Raw genomic sequence first — 22,508 nt, 5'->3', positions numbered from 1 at the left:
CCAGGGTAAGTCCAAAATTGCCCCAGGAACTTCCCTGGTGGTCCAGTGGTTAAGAATCCACCTTCCAATGCAGAGGACACGGGTTTGATCCCTAGTCGGGGAACCAAGATCCCATATCCTGCGGGGCAACTAAGCCCGAGCGCCACAACTATCGAGCCTGTGCGCCCCCAAAGAGAGAGAAGCCCGCGTGCTGCAACTGAAGACCTGACGCAGCCCAAAAATAAAAAATTAAATAAATAAATAAATAAAAATCTTAAAAAAAGAAAAAATTGCCCCCCAGGCCTACATGGCCCTGGTCCTAATCCCAGCAGACCTCTCTCACCTGGCTCCTTCTATCCCCCTGCCCCTCTCACACAGTAACTTCTGAGATCTGGGGTGGGCAGAGAATTTGTCTAAAGACTTCTCTTTTCCAAGAACCACAGAGACAAAATCCAACTCCTCAGATCTCCTCCTAAGGGTCCCCCTCCTCCAGGCCAGCTTCCCAACTCTCCCTCAGTGTTTGTTGGGTGAATAATAAAAAGTTCCCAAATCCATTCCAGGCCCTGAGAAAGACTTGTCACACCCTTGGCTGTAAACACCTGCAGGGGGTTAAATTGGGTCTGCCCCACCACCACCCGCTGTGACCAAAAAAAAGATATGTTCAAGTCCTAACCCCCAGATGTGTAAATATGACCTTATTTGAAAATCATGCTCTTGTAGATGTAATCAAACTAAGATGAGGTCATACTGGATTAGGGTGGGCTTTAAATCCAGTGACTGGTGTCCTTATAAGAAGAATGGGCTCACATTCAGAGAAATAAAGGCACAGAAGAAGGCCACGTGAACATGGAGGCAGAGACCAGTGATGCGCCTACAAGCCGAGGCTACCGGGAGCCGGCAGAAGCTGGAAGAGGCAAGGAAGGAGTCTCCCCCTAGAGCCTTGGGAGGGGGTATGGCTCAGCTGACACTTGACTTTGGACTTCTAGCCTCCAGAACTGTGACAGAATAAATTTCTGTTGTTTTAAGCCACTCAACTTGCAGTAGTTTTTTATGGCAGCCACAGGAAACTAATTTTTCACCCAACTGTGGGCACCCAGAGTGGGTCTAAGGCCCTAGGTACAGAGGGAAGTCGGACCAAACAAGCTCTTGCCAGGTGGGTGGTCCTGCCCTCATGGAGCTCCTAGTCTGGAAACTTCTCCTGGTCTTCAGGGACCACACAGGATACCCCACCCCACTGGGTACCGTTGGGGACTGAACTCTCTTTTCCTGGTCCTACGCCACCCCTCTATCTACGCACACCTTTGGCTGCCTACCTGGATGGAGAAGGATGTGTGGTGTTTCTAGAAGACATGTTAAAGGACAGAACGGGCCCCGCTATGTGAGAGAGTCTAGGCAGGCGAGTGTAGTAGGTAGAGACCCAGACTCTGCTCTACTTCAATTTAAAAAGTTTTAATTACACCCACTGCAAAGGGAGGAGGAACAAAATGACAACAGTAAAAAAAGAACTCAGGGTTTCAATCCCAGCTCTGCCGCTTACTTGCTGTGTGACCCTGGACAAGTTACTTAACCTCTTTGGGTCTTGGTTTCCTCTTTCTTGAGTCAGTTGTGAAGGTTTAATGAGTTAATCTATACGAGGCACTCAGCACAGGGCCTGGCACATAGAAAGTGCCCCATAAGAATGGTGACAACGTTGTACTTCCTAGGGGCACACATATATTCTTTCATCATTCATTCAGCAAAGTTTTACTGAGTGGGCTCCTCCTGTGAGAGAGACTTGAGGCACCGGGAGACTGGACTATGAACAAAGCAGACAAAATTTCCACCTGCGTGGAGCTGCCATTCTAGTGGGGAAGACAGTCAACCGAGAAACTGTGGATAGTGAAATATATGGATTGTTGGATGGTGACAAGTGCTATGGAGAAAACAAAACAAAACAAAACAGGGCAGGGCATGGGGGCTGGGATGTAAAAGGGAGAGGGATGGTGGGGGAGACCAGCCACGTGAGCTTCTCTGGGGGCTGAGTCTTCTTGGCAGAGGAACAGCAAGTGCAAAGGCCCTGAGGTGGCAGAGGACCCCTCGTGACTGGAGGAAGTGAGGGGGGTAGGGAAGGGGATGAGGCAGAGGTGATGGGGCCGGATCGTGCAGGCCCCTGTGGGCCAGGGTGAGGACTTTGGCTTTTCCTGTGAGTGAGACTGGAGCCATATGTGCATGTAAATATTTATTGTTTTAATCTAGAAGATATAAACTAAGCCCTTCACAGTGGCACGGCACGCTGGAGACAGTAAAGGCATCAGGATAGGGTGTGTTGATCACATATCACTTGAGCCTCACATCTAATCTTTTCATTTTTTCTTTTTTAATGAAAGAATAAATTTTCCTAACATTTGTGAAATTGACAATTTGAAAGCAAAAAAGAGCAAGGAGGACCCAGATCCCTGCTCGCCAGAGTACCCCCCCATCCCAGCTCAAGGGACATCCATGAGTAAGCCACCGGATCACTAATGGGGCCCAGATGTGCCCAGAGGTGGCCCTGGCCCCAGACCTGCCTGCCTGGACACTTGCACGGAGACCAGCTTTACAGCCAGTTTATTTCCTGAACTCGTTTTAAAGAAAAACCCAGGGGAGGATCTAAGGGCCTGGCCAGACCCTTCTCCTCCCCACCCAATCTCTCCCAACCCACAGCTCTGAGCTGCTGCCCAGACAGAGGAGGGTAGTTCTTCCCTACAGTAGAAAGCAAACCAGTAAAAATAGAAGGAATGATGGAGCTAGAAAAATCACCATTTGGCAACCACCATAATAATAATTGATTTAGGCAGAAAACACCAGCGAGGGCTAAACCTCGTGGGTGGAAGTTTGAGGAGTAACGTGATATTCACGTGGCCTTGGAAGGTCTCCCCACAAGATACGGATTAAGTACAAAAGGGGAAAAAGAGGGACTTTATCCAGGCGAAACCTGGCAGACACCACCTTAACCAAGTGGTCAAAGTTGACGTCACCAGGAAAGGGACAAACTGACGTCATGTGCCCCATGATACGTTGCACTGAGAAGGATACAGCCCCACCGCTGTGGTTCTGCCAAAAGTGCACAGCTCAGATCTCATCATGAGGAAGCATTGGGAAAATCCAAACTGGGGGACGTTCTATAAAATACCTGGCCTGAACTCTTCAAAAATATCAGAGTCACAGGGGCTTCCCTGGTGGCACAGTGGTTAAGAATCCGCCTGCCAATGCAGGGGACACAAGTTCGAGCCCTGGTCTGGGAAGATCCCACATGCTGCGGAGCAACTAAACCCATGCGCCATGCGCCACAACTACTGAACCCGCGAGCCACAGCTACTGAGCCCACGTGCCACACTACTGAAGCTCGCAGGCCCCAGAGCCTGGTCTCCACAACAAGAGAAGCCACCGCAATGAGAAGCCCACGCACTGCAATGAAGAGTAGCCCCTGCCCGCCACAACTAGCGAAAGCGTGCGCACAGCAACGAAGATCCAATGCAACCAAAAATAAATAAATAAATTTATTTAAAAAAAAAAAAGTCAGACTCACAAAAGACCAAGGAAGGAGCTGTTTCAGAATAAGAGAGACAAAAGAGGACAAGTAAATGTAACGTGGGATCTGGATCTCTCCCCACCCCCTAAAGTGCTACGGAGGGCATCACTGGGGCAGTTGGGGAAACTTGATTATGACTGTGGATTGGATAATAGCATTGCACCAACGCTAAATTTCCCAATTTTGATCATTGAACTGTGGTCATATGAAAGAACGTTCTTATCCTTAAGAAATACCCACTGAAATACTTCGTGGTAAAGGGGCATCATGCCTACAACTTCCTCTCAAATGGTTCCAAAAAAAAAAAGTGGGCTTCCCTGGTGGCGCAGTGGTTGAGAGTCTGCCTGCCGATGCAGGGGACGCGGGTTCGTGCCCCGGTCCAGGAAGATCCCACATGCCATGGAGCGGCTGGGCCCGTGAGCCATGGCCGCTGAGCCTGCGCGTCCGGAGCCTGTGCTCCGCAACGGGAGAGGCCACAACAGTGAGAGGCCCGCGTACCGCAAAAAAAAAAAAAAAAAGTAGGTATGTGTATGTGCATATACAGAGAGAGAAAATGCAGACTTGCATTTGATAAGATGCCGATCAAAAGATTCCAGTTTATTGTACTCTTCTTGCAACTTTTCTGTCAGGTTGAAACTATGGCAAAATCAGAAGTTTTAAAGAAATCTAAAAAACCTGGCTCCCTGCTCTCTCCTGCCCACCTCCATCTACCCCATTCTACCCCTGCACCTGCATAGAGATGGCTTTGATTGTTTTATTGTAGATCCTTCCAGAGTTTCTGTATGCAAATACAAACAAGAATGAATAGCATGCTCAATTCCACCCTTCTTCCCACAAAAGGGAGCGCGGTCTGCATGTTATTTTTCTCAATTAGCTAAATGTGGCTGAGTGGGGGCTTGTCCACATCAGAACACAGGAACCATCCTTCTTTTTATCCCCACCCCGCTACCGGGTCCAACATCTCCTTTAAATAATCCCTAGTAACTAGCACCCACCAGTGCTCAGGTGTGCCTGGCACAGGGCTGGAGGTGCAGCTGCCACAGATTCTGCAATCCAACCATCCCCTGAGGCCTCCACCCCTCTGGGCCAGGCCAGCAGTCATCCCTCTGCCTTGGGCCTTTCACTGGCTCCCAGCTCTGACTTGGCTAACTCCATTCTCCACCAGGGTGGGGGGAATCAGTGCAAAAGTAAAGCAGGCCTCATGGCTCCCCTGCTTAAAATGTCCCTGTGGCTGCCCTGTGGGCTCAACAAAATAGAACTCCTGGCCACCTGCACAAGTGCTGCAGGATCTGGACAGCTCATCAATCCCACCTGGTGCCCCCAGACTCTCTGCCGCCCTGGTCTTTTTTGGCATCGTGGCAAGCTTATTCCAGCCCCGGAGGCTTTGCACTTGCTGCTTCCTTGACAGGCTGGAGCTCTCTCCTCCTCCAGGTCTCCGCTGGAATGGGCACTGGGCTGCAGCTCTCCCACCTTATCGGAGGGTGCCCTACCCCATCTCTCTCTAGTAGGCGCTCTCTTTAATTCCATCTTGGCACATCACTGTAGGAAAGCGGCTTATTTAATCACTCGTTTGTTTTCTGTCTCCCCTGCTAAAACATTAGTTCCCTGAGTGCAGGGACTGTCTCTCTGTTAAGGGCTGTAACCCCAGGGCCTAGAACAGGGCCTGGCACACACGGGGCTCATCAAAACTGATTGGATGGACATCCCTTTACAGTCTCCGGGGAGGAAGGCGCCATCATCACCCTATTTTAGAGGCAGCAACTGGGGGTCCGAGAGGCGGAGAGCCTTGCTCCAAGGCCTTGCGAGCCAAGGGCATGAGCCTGGTACCTGACTCCCAGAATGATCGGAGCCTCGTGCACCCATGTTGAATGCCAGCTGGGAGTTTCCACGAGGCCCATCCCTCTGGGAGTGTATGCAATCAATTATACATTCACCATCAATGTCAGCACCTACTACGGGTGGATGTATGACACCCAGGGACGTGGGACACAGTAGGCCTTCAGCAAATTGACGCCCAAACCCTCAGCCCCCCACCGACTCCCTAACTTCCCTTCAGGGAGGCCAGCTACAATTTGGCGATTGTTAGAGAAGTTTTTTTTTTCTTTTGGGAGGAAAGCTGCAAGTCATTAAGGGCTGCTCCTGGCCTGTGGGTCACCATTTCCTGTTTAGAAGAAAGAATCATCTCTCCTTTGGAACACGAAGCTCCCCCGCCCCCGGCCTGACTCTGGGGCTCTGGGACGCCCGCTCAGCTCCCCGCAGGAAACTGGCACCTTCGGCACCTTTTGTGTTCAAAAAGGACACTCATTTTCTCCTGGCCCCAGGAGGGCCCCAGAGGTGAGGTCACCATGACAGCCTGCCGTGAGTGAATTAGCTCAGCCCGGGACGGGACGCAAGCTGACCGTCTTCCTGTCCTGTCCTGTCCTCGAGCAGGAAGCAGAATGACCCCTACCCTTTGGCCTGGCTTCTCACCCTCCCGACTCCAGCCAGCCAATTTCCTTGCATCAAAGGCCATTTGGTACCCAGAGGCCAGACAGAGGTGTGGGTCTGACAGGGAGGCCGGAGCGGGGCCTGGAGCCCCTGGAAACAGGAAGGACGTCCTCTGTCCCCTTCTTACTCATCGCATTCCACTCCCTCATCTGGGGGCAGCAGCCGCTCCCTCCCCAAAAGACCTGCAGTGCTGGGGAAGGCCCCACAGCAGGCCTAGTTGATAAGACCCAGGGAGCTGGCTTCTCACCCTGTGGGCCTGGTTGGCTTCAAAACGGGAGCACGAGAGAATGAGTAAGGGCCGCAGTGTAGAAACCTGCACACACAGCTCTACTGCTCACTGGCCCACAGGTGTTTCCCAACCTCCGTATTGGACAGGACATCCAGGCTCCGAGGAAAACCCATCTGCACAAACAAGGTCCCTGACAAACCCAGAGGTCCAAAGCCATGTGATGTTTAAGAGGCCAAGATTTGAGGCTGTGTCAGGAGTATCCGAGCTCCACGAATCCCTGCCCCCCTCCTCCCTCCCTAAAGGCCCTTTAAAATACCCACTCCACATAAAACCAAGTAGACTTTTTTATGTATAAATTAACCACTTTATTGAATATCAATAAACCGTACATATAACTATACAAAACGTTTCCTTAGTACAAAATGTCGCTTGCAATATAAATACCAGTGTACCTTTAAAAATGTAAACATCTTCCTCCCGGGCCCACCTGTCGGGCCCCCGAAAATAGTTCCGGGAGACACATCAGTGGAGCCGAAGCACCCCACTTGGGCCCCGGACAAGTGAAGGCAATTATTCACAGTCCCTTTGGAGACGTTGTTAAATTGCCCGTGAAACAGGTGCCACCGTGACAAACAGGAGGCTGAATAGCTGCCCAGGCCCTGGGGCATCCTGGGGTCTAGATGCTGTCCTTGTGTCAGGGCCCACCCCCGCGAGTGCACCTGGGGGTGGGTGTTTGCATAGTTAAGTTGCACCTTCTGGAGGGGGTGGCCTGAGGGTTCCTGTAGGGGAGGCTGGGGTCCCCTGAGTGGGGTGGGAGCTTCTCATCAGTCTGCTGGCTTTTGTCCTGGAGCTCAAAGCAGCTGTATCCAAACAGCTCTGGATACACAAACCCATGCAGAAAGGCCAACTCCAGAACACTCTGGAGCAGCGGCTGCCAGGAGGGGGTCTCTGCTGCAAGCCACCCTCCCATCAGCTGTCCAAAGAAAGGCCCCCCTCAGAGCCCGGTGGGGCGCTCAGAGCAGAGGACTGGGAAGTGGTCCTCAGAGTCCTGGGGGGCCAACGCAGCCAGAAGGCGGAGCTCAGGAGGGAACTCTGTGGCAGCGAGAAGGATGCCGGGTCCTTCCTTCTGGAGTTGGGGTAGGGCCCGGAGAGGTGCAAGGAGCCTTTAGAGTCAGCGGGGCCCCCCTGAGCAGCCTGACTCTTGGTGCTTGTGGAGCAGGGACATTCGGGAGAAGGTTCTGGAGCACGTCTTGCACTGGTACTTTTTGACATCCGAGTGGGTCTGGAGATGGGCCCGCAGGTTGGAGCGGTCAGCGAAGGCGCGGCTGCAGTGGGGGCAGGAGAAGGGCTTTTCGCCTGGGGAGAGAAGACAGGAGGGAGCTGAGTGAGACTCAGCCACTTGGGAGAACAGCTGACGTCTACTGAAATCCCCACCCACCCCGGGCTCACTCCAACCTTGAGGAACTCCCGCGACCCAGAAAAGCCAGGCCATACAGTGTCCAAAGGCCTGGATTTGGCAGGGAGCGCTGCTGCTTCCCACCGTGTGGCCCTGAGCAAGTCAGCTGGCTTCTCTTGAGCCTCCATTTGCTCATCTGTAAAATGGAGCTGTTCATCCCCCACTCATAGAGGCTGGTAATTGAGAGAAGGTTGAATCAAGTACTTTTCCTGCCCTGCCAGCAGGAAGTGCTCAACAATGATGAGTGATGGCAACTGTGTTTGCTGAACACTTTGTGCTAGGGACAGTGGAAGCATTTTACATGATCTCATTTAACCCCACCTTTGTCCTGAGTTTAGAGATGGTGAATCTGAGGCACAGGGAATATGCAACATCTCAGCAAGACCAAATAGCCCGACTCCAGCGCCCTTGATTTTTTTTTTTTTTTTAAAGAATTTATTATTTATTTATTGGCTGTTTTGGGGTCTTCGTTGCTGCACGTGGGCTTTTCTCTAGTTGCAGCGAGTGGGGGCTACTCTTCGTTGCGGTGCACGGGCTTCTCATTGTGGCGGCTTCTCTTGTTGCGGAGCACGGGCTCTAGGCGCAGGGGCTTCAGTAGTTGTGGCTCGCGGGCTCTAGAGCGCAGGCTCCGTAGTTGTGGCGCACGGGCCTAGTTGCTCCACGGCATATGGGATCTTCCTGGACCAGGGATCGAACCCGTGTCCCCTGCATTGGCAGGCGGACTCCCAACTGCTGCGCCACCAGGGAAGCCCAGCGCCCTTGATTTTAAGCACTACACAGACTGCCCCTCAGTTAAGGGGGCTGTAATGGATGTTCCTTATTATCCCCTGGATTTACTTCCTCTTGGGGACAAAGCTTAAGAGCCAGCCTTAAAGCCCCAGCCCACCCCTATCCCCCAGCAGGTCACTCCTTTATCCTGCTTCCCCATCGACTCGGATCACACTCAGGGTAGTTTCAAGTCTGTTCGTCCCCCAATCAGACTGAGCCCCATGAGGGCAGGATCCCCCCCGCCACCGACACCGAATCCATTCCAAGCTTCCAGTCCAAGGCCCAGAACCCCCAAGAGGCTACAGAAACCTTTTACCTTATGACTTATTTTTTTTAAAAAACCCTACCTGTGGCCCTCATTCACCTGCCTGGCCAGGCTGTACTGAGAAGAGTCTTGCACTCGGGGCTGGGTACACAGTGAGAACTCAATAAATGCTTGTACAACAATAAGTCTTTTTTTTATAAAGGTCTCAGAAGAGCCTGACTCCTCAATCACCACCAGAAAACACCATTCACCAACTTTTCATAATTCCTGCCCCAATCAAGAGACTATAACTCACATTCCAGAAACGTCAAATGCTGTGTTTCACTTTTTCCTGGGGCTGCAGCATTTCCCAAATAAAGTCAGAAGGGTAACGCATTACACAAATACTAATCAGGTTCCTACCACAGGCCCGGCACTATTCTGTAATACTGAATAGTCTTTTCCAGAAGAAACTACACTCTCCTATCCTTCCATTCCCAGTCTTATATGCCCCTAGGCCAAGGCCCTCTAGTTAAATCCCAGTGCTGGAATTGAGAGCTGGGAATGAATGAATTCCAGCAGCCTCCTGGGTGCCTGGGGCACTAGCTGAGCAGGGAGGGCAGGGTCTAGAAGTCAGATGCCTGCGGCCCACTGTGGAACCACGTTCATGGGCTCAGTCTCCTGGGGCAGAGAGCGGGGACCTGGCCAGAGGACTGCGGAAGGGACACCTGAGTGACCTGCTCTGCCGTACTGAGCTGCCTCTGCACACCAGGCCGGAAGGGTTTGATGACCGCAGTCTACAAGGTCCAAGGGAACTTCCTCCTCACTCACACACTCCTTTGTGAACTCAGGGCCCACGCTATGCAGGTCCGGAAAAGGGGATGGAGTCCTGTAATCCCCACTGCCCCCTCACCCCCTCGGCCAAGGTGAAGGAGCCCTGGCTCCAGCCCATGGGCTGTGACTTGGGAAAGTGACTTCCTTCTCTATGCCTCAGTTTCCACACCCTGTAAGAGGGGGTTATGATGGCACGTCTCTCTTAGGACTGCTGGTGGATTTACCGCCTTGACCAGGTGAAGGAAGCCCTGAGCATCACGCCTTCCCCCGCCTCCCGCACTGCCAAGTGCTCAGTGAACGTTATCTTTATGTTTCTTATGATTAGACACAAACCTGAACAAAGGGGCAGGCTTGATGGGATGTGAGGGGTGCAGCAGGAGGCAGCAGATCTCCACCCCTCACGGATTCCCCCTCCCCACCCCAGCCACGTCTTTATGGTGCTCCTGGAGTGTGAAATCGGCACCAGACCAGCGGGACAAAGGCCGCCGAGGGGGGCAGTGTACATGCAATACTCCCTGGATTAACGCGGCCTGACACACTGCGGGCCAGCAGCTGCGGCCTGGAACAGGTGCTGGGCACCGCTGCCCTGTGCACCTGCTCCACTCCCCAGCCCCGCCCCCTGGGCGCACCATTAAGGCACACAATGGGAGTTGATGAGGATGGCACTGGTGCATTTCAACAGGCTTTTTGTGTCTGAGCCATGCCTTTACATTAAAATAATGTCCGAGTGGGAAGGGAAAGAAGCTGGGGGGCCCAGGGGAGCATCTGAGGGCTTCCACTCCCCCCAAATAGAGACCCCATCAGCTGGGCAGGCACCCAGGACAGAGGCCAGGCAATTCGACCCTTCCATGTTAAAATCAGAGCTGTTTGTGCACCAAGTAAGAGACATGGGTAGTAGCCACAGTCTGCAAGGTGTGGAGGATGCCCCCCACCCCTGTAGGAGTAACGATGACACCAGTAATGCCTGCAAAATGCCAGGCTTCACAAACCACTTCACTGACCCTCACGGCTCACTCAGAGGTCAGCCACCGGATGAGGAAATGCCAGAACTGAGTCTCCAACCTGGCCAACCTGACCCCCAAAACCAACAGTCATGACCCTTGAACCCTCTTCTCCCTCAACAGACACTCTCCAAAGAGCAGTCCCAAGCAGGGTGGCCTCCACCATTCATGTTCTGAAAAGGTGGAGTGGCTACCTTTTCTGCATTCCCAGGAAGCTAAAGGCTAGAACAGGCTCCATTTCATAATTTTCTACACATTCAGTGTTGCATTTTTTGAAACACCAAGACATAATTGTGTTTTCTGCCAGCAAACGTGTTCCCGGGTCTGCATGATAGGATTAAGATTATCTATTCAGCAGTGTGAATGGGGGTGGGGAGAGCAGATCTGAGAACCATGATGATATTATAAAGCGATTAAGGAGCCACTGAATCTAGATAGCCCCATATGAAATGCTATCGTAACCCACCCTATATGATCATATTATAATCGGAGAGGCTCAGAGCGTTAAATCACTTGCTCAAAGACACACAGCATGGAAGCAGAGTGAGTACCAGCTATGATGTTTGTGTGTACTGATCATGTACCAAGCACTGTCCCAGGTGATTTCTGCATGCTTTCTTTCATTTGACCAGAGCAAAAACCCCACAAGGTGTTTGTATGCTCATTTCACAGAGGCGGGTACTGAGGCTTAGAGAGGTGAAACAGCAGCCCAAAGTTTGGGAAGATCCCAAAGCAGGAGTCAGAGGCAGGTGGGGAGTCTGACAAACATCCTGTCTGGCTGGGGGGCGGGTGGGGGAAGTGGAGCAGGGTGAGCCCCTTCACACCTGGCCCCAACAGCAAGGTGCTGGTTACACCTTTCCCATACCCAGCTCCAACCCATTTGGCTGAGAACTGAGCCTGCAGAGGGACGTGTAAAATTATCTCCTTAGCCCATCTGCTTAGCTGGTGAATGAACGAATGTTTCTGCCAAACTTTTCGGAGCCAGGCCCCTGAACTCTTGAGCTAGGAGTCAGGAGACTGGGTGGGGGGTGGGGGTGGGGGGGGGTCAGTTTCCACAATCTGAAAGTAACAGCAAGCCCATCTTACAAGAGCTTGTAGCAAAAGCAGTGGGACAGTGAGAAGGGCAGCCAGCCTGCAGGGGTACTCACCAGTGTGGGTCCGGACGTGGCCCTGCAGCAGCCAGGGCCTGGAGAAGGCCTTCCCGCAGGTGCTACAGACGCAAGGCAGCGTGTGGCTTCTGATGTGCATCTTAAGGGCACCCAGGCTGATGTACTCCTTGTTGCAGTATTTGCAGTTGAAGGCCTTGCGAGACTGGGGGTCCTTGGCCACGGAGAGCCCAGCCAGCTGCTTGGGCAACTGGCCCAAGCCTGGGAAGGCAGCATAACCCTCGGCCTCCAGGGAGGAGGCTGAGGTGGAAGAGAAGGACGAAGGAGCCGGTGAGGGTGGGCTGGGGGGCTGGGAGCCTTTCCCGCTGTCCTCGTCAGACAGGGAGGTCAGCTCGATGGCCTTGGGGATCTCCTGGGGCAGAAGAGAGGCCCAGCCAATCGGCTGGGCTTGGGGTGCCAGGAGAGAGTCCCAGATGAGCGTAGGCAGTGAGGCCGTGGGATTGAGGACCTCGGGTGGCGGGATGGCTGCCAGCAGGTGGGCCTGGTCATAGGGCTGTTGAAAAGTGAACTCTGTGAGGAGACAGGGAAAAGCGCAAGGTCAGGGATTAGATCATTCAGTCAGTCAGCAAACATTAGCCTGATGTGGGCCAGGGGCTGAGTGGGGCTGGCACTCAATGCTTAGTAGATGAATAAAAAAGATTCATGACCAGGACAGACAGGTTCCTGCCCTGGCAGAGCCCCCTCCTCAGCCAGGTCACCTGGTTCTCCCACCTCAACCTCCAGATCTTACAGGAAGGACACCCCCTTCCCCAGCTCCAACTCAAGGAGGTCATTCTCAGGTCTCCTTCCTCTTGCGGTGCCCAAGTCCCCAGCCTGAGGCGAGACCCCCAGCTCCCTGGCCCCTAATCTCCCCAGCTGCCGAGGCACCACCCCTGTCCCCCTTCCATACACATCTCTTCTCCCACCCCCTCCCCCAAATCCTGTGGACTCCGGACTCTTTCCAGCCCCTGGCCGGCGTCTATCCAGACACAAGCCGCCTCCCCTCACTTCTGTGCTCTCGGGGCGCCCCGCTTCTCGGCGGCTAATTAGTCCCCTCAGCCAAAGACCACCGGCCTCTAAAAGCCCTCTCCCAATCTCCCGGATCCACCTGCCCCGGCCTATTCACACCCAGACTGTTATCTTTTGACTCGACTTTGGCCCCTCCATTTTGTCCCCAAGGGCCCTGCCTCTCAAGTGCCCCCCATGCAGCCTTCGCCTGCCTCCCCCAAACTCCCTGGGGTCCGGCACCCCGTCCACTCACCTGGAGAAGAGTCGTGGAGCTCACTGTAATTGGGTCTCCGGCGGGAGCAGGCGGACTTCCTGACGAGGAAAGAGCGCGGCATGGTGGCCGAAGCAGCGGGGGGAGCCGGGTCGTACTGGGATACCAAGACCCTCCACACGCGAGGCCGTGCAGCTGCGCTGTGAGTGAAGTCTGGCCGCCAACTGCCTTAAGTACGCCAGCCGCGGGTGGGCGGGGCCCGACTACGGCCACGCCCCTTTGTCACCTCCGCGCCAATCGAGGCGCGCCTTCGCCGGAGGCCACGCCCCAAGCAGGTGCGCCGTGCTCTGGCGGGGCTCGCGCCGCGTGGCGCTGGGAGGCGGGAGGGGCCGCTCGGGCTCTGGGCCTCGGGGCTGCACTCATCACCCGGCTGCGGGCTGCCGGGGGCGGGGCGCCGGGAACCCCGGACTAGGCGGGACCCCCTTCGGGACCCGAACTCCAGCCAGCTCGACGCGGCACGGTAGCCCGCCTCTGGCGCCCCCTGGCGCCGCGCGCCGCGAGTCTGGACACCTGACATTCCGATACTGCCACCTCCTCGGGTTTGGGAAGGGGGTGCCTTCGCCCGGAAGGTAACTCGCAAAGAACGTGGGAATGAAAGGGACAATACACAGTTCGGGGACGGGGAAGAGCAATGGACTTCTGCACGTGGTTGCTGACTGTGCAGTGCCACAGCCTTTTTTGCAAAGCAAACGGGCATCATCTAGAAAAATGCATTCGTTCCCTCAGTGTTTACTGAGTGACCACTAACATGCCAGGCACTGTTACCGGAGCTGGGGATACAGCCCTGAACAAAACACTCGGGGTCTCTGCCGAAGGGTAGCTCCCTGTCCGGCGGAGGAGACAGACGAAGTAAACAGACAATTCCAATGCAAAGGGAAGTGTGCTTTGATGGGGGGAGACCACAGGGCACTGTGACAGTCAAGAGGCGGGTCACTTGACAGGGGGTCGGGGGGGGGGGCACTTACCAGAGGAAGTGAAGAAATACCGAGGGGAAAGGCCTGAGGTTAGAATCAGTAACTATTTCAGAGCCACTGAGAGCAGCTCTCAGGGCTGGGGGTGGGGTGGGCAGGGCTGATGGGTCAGATCTGCCTGGCCTCCAGGGCCTGGAAGAGTTTGGACTTTGCCCCAAGGGCACTGGGGAGCCAAGGAAGAATTCAGCTGAGGAGGGACCTGTTTAGAATGGTTGAGAAAGAGTACTCTGGGCAGGTGGGAGAAAGAAGTGGGGAAGGGTGGGGCTGAGGTGGTCTCCTCACTTGTCTGGGGTCGTCAATACTGTGTCTAAAGGACCTAAGGCTGGGCTCCAAGGGAGGCACTGACTGGTTCATTGTGGGGTGGGCCCAGGGGAGGGACACTTCATCCTCAGCTCTCCTGTGAGCCCACCAACTTTGAGGGCCATGCCCCGCCTGGAGTGGGGTTGTGGCACGGAAATAAATCCACAGGTCTTGCCCATGGGTTTCCACCTGTGAAGCAAGGACGATGAAAACCTGTAAGTCCCTCCACTCACCACCTAGAATGAGGGCAGGGACAACTGTCTGTTTTGGTCATCAGGTGCTGGGGATAACAGCTGTGAACAAGACAATCCTTACCATGTTCTAACTGGTGAGGGGAGGGTAAGGTGAGGGAGACAGGCCATGCACAGTCATTACGAAGAATATAGCCTCTTCTACGTCTGTTTACTTTCAATCACGATTTTCCACATGCATCCAGAGGGAGGAGTAAGGCTGTGTCCCTCTGCTCAAAACCTCCCATATTCCTATCTCACCCAGAGTAAAAACCAAAGTCTTCACCACGGCCCTCCACCCTGCTGATCTGACCTCTGCTGATCCTGTCTTGAGCCACTCTCCTCCTTCCCCCTGCACAATGATCACCCCCTTCTTTCTGTTCCTCCACATCCCAGCCCTTGCCTACCACAGGACCTTGGCACCTACCGTTCATCTTCCCTGCCCCCTAAATCTCTTCCCCCAGATCTTCACCATGTTGGCTCCTTTTCTTTGTTTCAGCATTAACTTCACCAACTGCTCAGCCTCATTAGTAATGAGAGAAATGCAAATTAAAACCACAGTGAGATACCATTTCACACCATCAGAAAGATAAAAAGTTAAAATTTGGTCACTAGCAAGTGTTGAGGGTGTGAGGGCAGCAGGACTTTCGTTCCATGCTGGCGAGAGTGTCATAGGTACAAGCCACTTCGGAAAAGTTTGGCATCAGCTAATAACAGGTGACTCTCCTAGCAATTCTATTTCCAGGCCAACAGCATCGCAGAGGTTCTCAGCCCTGGCCGCAGATTAGATTCCCTCAGGGAACACCCTAGCCTGGGCCCCACCCCCAGAGCCATCCTGATTTGATTAGCCTGGGTGGGACCCTCTGGTATTAGCATTTTAAAAAACTCCTCAGGTGATTCTAGTGAGCAGCCAAGGTTGAAAACTGCTGCCCAGCCCTAATCCCAGAAGAAACAAGAGAATATTCATTGCACCGTTGTTCCTAACAGCAATACAAAAACAAAAACAAAAAACAAAAAAAGTGGAAACAACCGTAATGTTCTAATGTTTATCAACAGTACAAAGGGTTAATAAACTGCGGTTCATTCCCATAATGGAACATATACAGCAATAAAAACAAACTGCAACTCCATGCAACAACAGGGATAAATCCCAAAAGCATAATGTTAAGCAAAAAGAACCAACTCAAATGCATACAGTTAGTTGGATTTACATAAGGTTCAAAATCAAGCAAATGAAACCTTTTATCGTCTAGGAATGTACATGGAGGGGGTAAAGCTATAAAGAAAAGCAAGGAAATGTTTAATACAAAATTCTGGAGAGTGGTTAGCTGGGGGAGAAGGTGCTCCTAGAGAGTTCTTGATAATGTTGTTTTAAGCACAGAAAGCTATTTATTAGTAGTCTTGAAACTGTAGACAATTTAAACACTTTTGGTAAGAATGATATATTTAACACAAATTTTATGTCACCTCAAGGGAGGCTTCCCTGATCATCCCAGCCAAAGTAGCACCCTGCCCCACTCACAACGTCACTGTTTATTCCATTACCCTATTCAATTACCTTCAAAGCACTTAGTAGGGGCTCAAGTATTTGGTGAATGACTGATTACTGGCTGTTCCTCCTCCTGGGTCACCCTGTGCGAGTTACCCAGTCTCTCTGAGCCTCAATTTCCTCAACTGTAAAAGGTGGGTGTTCTGTCTCCGAGAGATGCCGGGATGGGCAGAGTCCAGAGGCTGGTACTCAAAACACCATTGCCTGGGCCTGCCGCTCTCCATTTTCCTTCGGTCGGTCACCTGCGCCCTGGAGGAGGTGTAAGGTGGGGGAGGGGCCTTTCTCAGATCTGGGCTGTCCCCTCCCTTCCGATTGAACTGTCCCGGCGGTTTCTCCTCCCGGGTCACCCTCACAACCCTCCCTCCAAGAGGCGGCAGAGACAGCGAGGTGGGGGGGGGGCTTTGGGCGAGGCGAGGCCCTGGACGGCGAGCCAGCTCCTGGAGGTGCGGTCCCGGCCTCCTTGCAGGTGAAGGCGAGGCGACACTTTTGATGCTGTGGTGTCAGGTCCTCCCGGAAATGTACTGGCTCTGCCGCTGGGCTGCAGCGGACCCGGGCCGGCCCGGTCCTGCCCACCGCCCTCGCCCCGGGGCGCGGCCTTACGGCGCCCTCTGCTGGCCGTCACGTGGGGCCGGATGCACACGCCTTCAACGAGGATGAAAACTGGTACAGCTGCCTTGGAGAGCAGTTTGGGAATATCTAATACGGCCAGGAAACGCCTCTGAGAGAAGATAAATTTGAATAAAGGCCTGCATTTTCCACGGTGTCCATCCCCCACTAAAAGAACGATAACTAAAAATGTGATTTACAACTCAACCAAACAAAAAAAGAAAGCGCCCCTCCATCCCAGATCTCCATTTCCCTCTGCAAAGGTAACTAAATATTTTTACCAGTGTCTTGTATGATCTTCCAGAGATGGTTTTTATAGAGACAAGGAGATATATGCATATGTGAATATAATGTGTACCTCCCTTTTTTATGTAACACAAATGGGAGCGTATATACGCTAGCCTACTTGCTTTCCTCCCAAGTAACTATACTACGGTCTTGAAAGTTGTTCCATATCATTACATGTAGCTCCCTTCATCTGTTGCAGGGCTGCAGACTTTTTCATTGCATGGATTATACCATAATCACACAATTTATCTAACAAGGGGACTTGTGATAGGCATTTAGATTAGAATATAACTTTTTGCTACTACAAACAAGGTGGCAATTTCAATGAATGTCTTGTACACACATCTTTGACCTGAAGTGCAAAGATATGTTACAAAAAATGTTGAGGGAATTCCCTGGCGGTCCAGTAGGTTAGGACTCTGCGTTCTCACTGCCGACGGCCCAGGTTCAATCCCTGGTCAGGAGCTAAGATCCCAAAAGCCATGTGGTGTGTCCAAAAAAAAAAAAAAAAAAGTTGATACATTTACAATGTATCAAATACAATGTATCAAATGATACAAATATTAGCTGAATGGATGAAAGAACTCATATACTTTTTTTTTTGGCCACGCTGCGCAGCTTGCCGGATCTTAGTTCCCTGACCAGTAATTGAACCTGGGCCCCCTGCAGTGGAAGCGCCTAGTCCTAACCACTGGACTGCCAGGGAATTCCCACTTTTATGTGAAAAAAATTCAGGTGAACAGAATATCTCAGAGGCTGCCTGTTGTGCAGAACTTAATAAATTATAAGTTTAGGCCCAGACTGTACAATTAGACCCAAGACTCTGGTTACTTCTGAGGACGGAAGCAGACAGGGGTGGGAAGGATATTTTTCTCCAAACCGTTTCTGAAGGGTATGAATGTTTTATTTCAGATGCATGTGTCACCATTTCAAATAAAATACTTTTTCATGAAAAAAAACCCAACCACAAAACCCAGGCAAATACTGCCTGCCTGCCGCTGAGACCCAGTTTCTTCATCTAGTAAATAGGGGTAAATAAGTCGGGTGACCAACCATCCTGGCTTGTCCAGGACTGAGGGAGTCCTGGGATGGTCCCAGGCAGCTGGGAAGAGGGGGTCTCCTGGGGTAAAAGGCAGGTGTCCAAGGCCTTGAGGGTGGTGGGTGGATGTGTGGGTGCTGAGTGGCACCCTGAAGCTAGACCTCTCCACACCTGCTGGGCCGGCATCCCCCCTGGAGGTCCACTGATGTTCTAGACCTGACGCAGGTCCCTGGATCTCGCTAAGGTGCAGAGCGCATCTTGCCTGGCTAATGTTCTAGACCTGACGCAGGTCCCTGGATCTCGCTAAGGTGCAGAGCGCATCTTGCCTGGCTAATCGTGCGTTTGCCACAGGGGCTGACATCCATTATCTCGCAGACTATCTCCTGCGCACTAATTTGCCTTGGCAGCCTCGCCCCTCGTACTGCACTGATATTGCCCTGTTATCTCCACTTCCTGGCAGAAGGCTGAGCCTGTTTCCAGGTAAGGCCCCAGGGCCTCCTCTCTCCCCACCTGTGCCCACCTTTCGCACCTGGAGACCTTTGTGCATCTCTGGACCACTGAGTGTGGCAGATATTGACAAGGAGGGGAAAGTGAGAACAGACTATTTCCTTAGGTCAAAGCTACCTTAAGTCTCGGACTCAAAATAAAATCCAAACCCTGCTCTTGGCTCACAAGATGCTACCTAACCTGGGGCTCAGCTCCTCCTCTGTCCCCGCTGTTCACCTGCTCCAGCCTCAGTGAACTTCCTGCTTCCTCTTCATACAGGTTCTTTCCCATAGCAGGGCCGTTGCCCTTGCCGTGCCCTCTGCCCACAATGGCCTTCCCTAGATCTTCCCAGAGCTGTTCTCAGTTCATACATCACCTCCCAGATGCTAATGTCATCTCCCTTTCCCACTGCCGCCACATTGGTCCATGACCTCCACAGCAAGCCCTGAGTGGTAGGCAAGACTATCAGCCTCTTTTTATAGATAAGGAAACCGAGGCTCAGAGAGGTGACATGTAACAGGCTCAAGTCACAGCGAGCAAGCGATGGAATGTCCCTGGCCTAGCAGGCTAGGATACTGTAATAAGTCAGCAAGACACAAACAAGCCCCTATGCTCGAGGAGCTCACAGGTGAGGGAGGAAGAGTGGTAGCGGGCAATTCGCCAACCCTGAGGGACCCAGGTGAGTCAGAAGAGTGAGACTCCAGGCTGAGGTCACAAGGATGGGCAGGTGAGAAATGGAAGTGAGAAGACATTCCAGGCGGCAGTGACCGCTGACAACCATGATTAAGAAGCCCAGGGGCAGACGAGTGTTCCAGGATGAGAAATTAGTTCAGATGGCAGAGGCTCTGGGGGCCCCTTGAGCCCACCTCCCCCATGAGGCTCCAGCCACAACAGACCACACCAGGCATGCTCCGGTCTCAGCGACTTGGCATGTGGTGTTCCCATTCTGTAGAATACCTTCCCCACAGATGGCCCTTGCAGTTTTTGAGATTGCCAGTCTTTTTTGAAATTAGAAATGTTCAACTGGAGTTTAGAAAACTATGGTTTGTTTTTAATATTTTTAGTTAACACATTAACACTTTTAAGACATATACACGCACATTACTGCAAAGCACAAAGGTGGGGTCCCACCTAGCCCTACCACCTGTGGTTGTGTGACCCTGGATAGGTCCCTTCCCTTGAACTACAACTACTACGTAGGTTGGGACCTAGAACCTGGACAAGCCACCCCAGAAGCCCTCCTCGCAGGCACGTGTACACAGACACACACACACAGGCACACACAGACAGAGACACACACTCACACCCTCTATCTTGATTTCACCTGGCTGTTCTCACTGATCTTGGAGATAGGGTTGCCAAATAAAATACAGATACCCTATTAAAGTAGAATTTCATATAAACAACAAATAAGCTTTTAGTATCAGACTGCAAGGAACAGGATTAATTCTTTACCTGAAATTCAAAATTAACTGGGTCTCTTGTATTTTTATTTGCTAAGTCTGGCAGCCCTACTTGGAGACTGGCTCCGACCAGCACTTAGAGCACAATCTATATAACGAGTCCCCTGCTGCTGATGGGCAATGAGGTTGCTTCTCATCTTCTGCTTACCGGGAACAATAGTCCCATGATAATCCTTGCACGAAGGACACTGACCTCATCTACAATCGTATCTGGAGGGTGTGTTCCTAAAAGTCGCTTTGTCATTCTCTGCCTGAATTCCTGTGGCCAGGCTGTCAGGGCCTCCATGCCTCAGACCAGCTCCCTCTCAGTCTCCCCGGACAGCAGCAACCCTTCTCTATCCCAGTCTCTCCCTCCACCTTGTTCTTTCTCCTTGTCTCTCTCCATCTCTGTCTCTTTCCCTCTCTGTCTTTCTGGGAGTCTCTTTCTGACTCTCTCTCTCTCTCACTGTCTCACCTTGGGCATGTCTCTCTCTGTCTCCCTGGACTCTGCCTGCCTCTGTCTCTCTCAATCTTTCTATTTCTGCCTCTCTCAACCTGTCTCCATTTGACCCGGCAGCTCTGTATATAAAATGCTTAGATGAGCAGGCAAGACATATTTGGAAGGATGCTCACTCTAGCACAGTCCGTAACAGTTGTGAAAATTAATAAAGGGAAACCTCACTAAAATGGAGTTGGGAGGCCAGAAGGGGGAGCTCTCATGCATATGCCACTAGAAGTCAATACAAATCCCAACAGGGGATGTACCTTGCATCTCCGGCAGGAAGTGACACTATTTTACTAGTACTAGCAGGAGGAAGAAAGATTTTCTCCTTGCTTGACAATAGCTCAGCCATTGAGAGACTTTCACAATGCAGCCAATGACAAGGCACTATACTCTGAACTCCCAGTTTCCTCCAATGGACTTTTTGTTTATAACAGCCCCTCCCAACTTCCCCTTCTCCTCTATAAAAGAGTTTCCTCTCCTTTGTTCTACCAGACTCGCATGTGGTTTGCCATAGCTGCACGTCCCGAGTTGCAATTCTTTGCTGCTCCTGGATAAACTCATTTTGTTGCTAAAATAACTGGCTGTATTATTGTTTTAGGTTGACACAGTCAAACTGCAAACAACCTAAATACCCACTGATAAATAAAGTATGGTCCATCCTCACCAGGAGCATCATGCAGTCATTAAAAATGACACCACAATGACAGGAAGGATGTTGAGAGATATATCATGGAGTGAAAAATGCAGGTTATAGACCAGAAGTAAAGCATTTGCCCATTTTAAGTTTCAATCAAAAATATGGTGATCCAAGGACATGTAAGTATTTCATTGAAGAAATGATCCCTGGCTGTCTGGGGTGGGATGAGGAGTGGTTTGCACTTTCTTTTTCAGATTTTTCTGCTTTACCTGTCTTCTGTTATTTTTTAAAACAATAAGCCTTATCATTTTTAACATTGTGCATATTTGCTTTATCGTTTTATCTATTTATACACAGGCATGTATTATTTTCTTCTGAACCGTTTGAGAGTAATTTGATATGCTCTTCTATGCATATCTCCTAAGAATAAGGACATTCTCTATGTGACTGTGGTGTAATTATCAAAATCAGGAAATCTAACACTGATAAAATACTATTACTTGTTCCATAATCCATATTCAAATGTCAGCAACTGGCCCATTAACATCCTTTAGGGCAACCCCTATCCCATCAAGAATCCAACCCGGGATCATGCAGCATTGCAGTCGGTTGCTTGCCTCTTTAGTCTTCTTTAATCTGACCTTGACATTTTTCAAGAGTTTCGAAAAATGTCCCTCAGTTTGGATGACTTGCCTGATGTTTCCTTATAATTAGACTCAGGTTAAACGTTTTTCTGCCAGGAACCTCGGAAGTGCTGCGTCCTCGAGTGCATCCCATCATGTCACCCACGGTTTGTCCCATTATCGGGGATACTAAGTCTGATCCCTTGGTAAAGAAGGTGTCTGCTAGGTTTCTCCGCTACAAAGTTACTAATTTTCCCTTTGTGGGGTCATCATGTGAGACCAAACAGTCTAGATGATTTTTATAAGCAGAAGAGTTATCCCTAAAGTCTTGTAAGAACTGAGCTTGTCCGTCTGGTTCTAACCATCAACTCAGTGGCTGCCCCACCCCAGCTGCAATAGACGTGTTGTAACACTAGCCTGTGTACGGAACAGAATTTCCTATGCTAGCCTAAGGATACGTTTTACCTGAGGCTCTTTTTAAAAGATACAGATTCCCAGGCCCCACCCACATCTGCCAACCAGAATCTCTAAGAGAAGAGCCTGAGAATCTATTTTGGAGCAACTGCCTCCCAGGTAATTCATGTCTTCAGGGCAAGTTTGGGAAACACTTCACTTAATAGTAGTACTTAGTCATCAAACATTTACAGCTGCTAGCTGCTTGGGTGAGGCTGGGCACTGCTGGGTGGTCTCAAGAATGGAGAAAAACAGTAGTGGCACTGGGAGCTCACATTTATTAAGCACTTATTTTGTGCCAGGCCCTGTTCTAAGGCTTGATGTGGACTATTTCACTAGATTTCCCACAACTCTGTGAGGAAGACACGTTTATTAACCCCATGTTACGGATGAGGAAACCAAGGCAC

At 51.5% G+C, this 22,508-nt stretch overlaps 1 protein-coding gene across 1 annotated transcript; it reads right to left on the bottom strand.

Annotated features, from left to right (window-relative positions):
* Positions 1-6,661: 6,661 nt before the first annotated feature.
* SNAI1 (snail family transcriptional repressor 1) lies at positions 6,662-13,110 on the bottom strand. Its single transcript, XM_030839059.2, has 3 exons — positions 12,955-13,110; positions 11,697-12,224; positions 6,662-7,601 (listed from the first exon to the last, which is right to left on the bottom strand). The coding sequence occupies exons 1-3, from the start codon at positions 13,034-13,036 to the stop codon at positions 7,417-7,419; spliced, it is 795 nt and encodes a 264-aa protein (XP_030694919.1). The 5' UTR covers positions 13,037-13,110; the 3' UTR covers positions 6,662-7,416.
* Positions 13,111-22,508: the final 9,398 nt, after the last annotated feature.

Source organism: Globicephala melas, chromosome 15, assembly GCF_963455315.2.
Source record: "Globicephala melas chromosome 15, mGloMel1.2, whole genome shotgun sequence".
Classification (NCBI taxonomy): Eukaryota; Metazoa; Chordata; class Mammalia; order Artiodactyla; family Delphinidae; genus Globicephala; species Globicephala melas.
This window is presented reverse-complemented; position numbering and strand designations above follow the sequence as displayed.

Bases quoted from the DNA above. Each gene is read 5' to 3' on its own strand.
- SNAI1 (XM_030839059.2), bottom strand. From the start codon at position 13,036: ATGCCGCGCTCTTTCCTCGTCAGGAAGTCCGCCTGCTCCCGCCGGAGA. The intron at 12,225-12,954 runs GTGAGTGGACGG...GTCTCCTCACAG, and splicing joins GCTCCACGACTCTTCTCCAG to AGTTCACTTTTCAACAGCCC. The intron at 7,602-11,696 runs GTGAGTACCCCT...TTCTCTCCCCAG, and splicing joins CCACGTCCGGACCCACACTG to GCGAAAAGCCCTTCTCCTGC.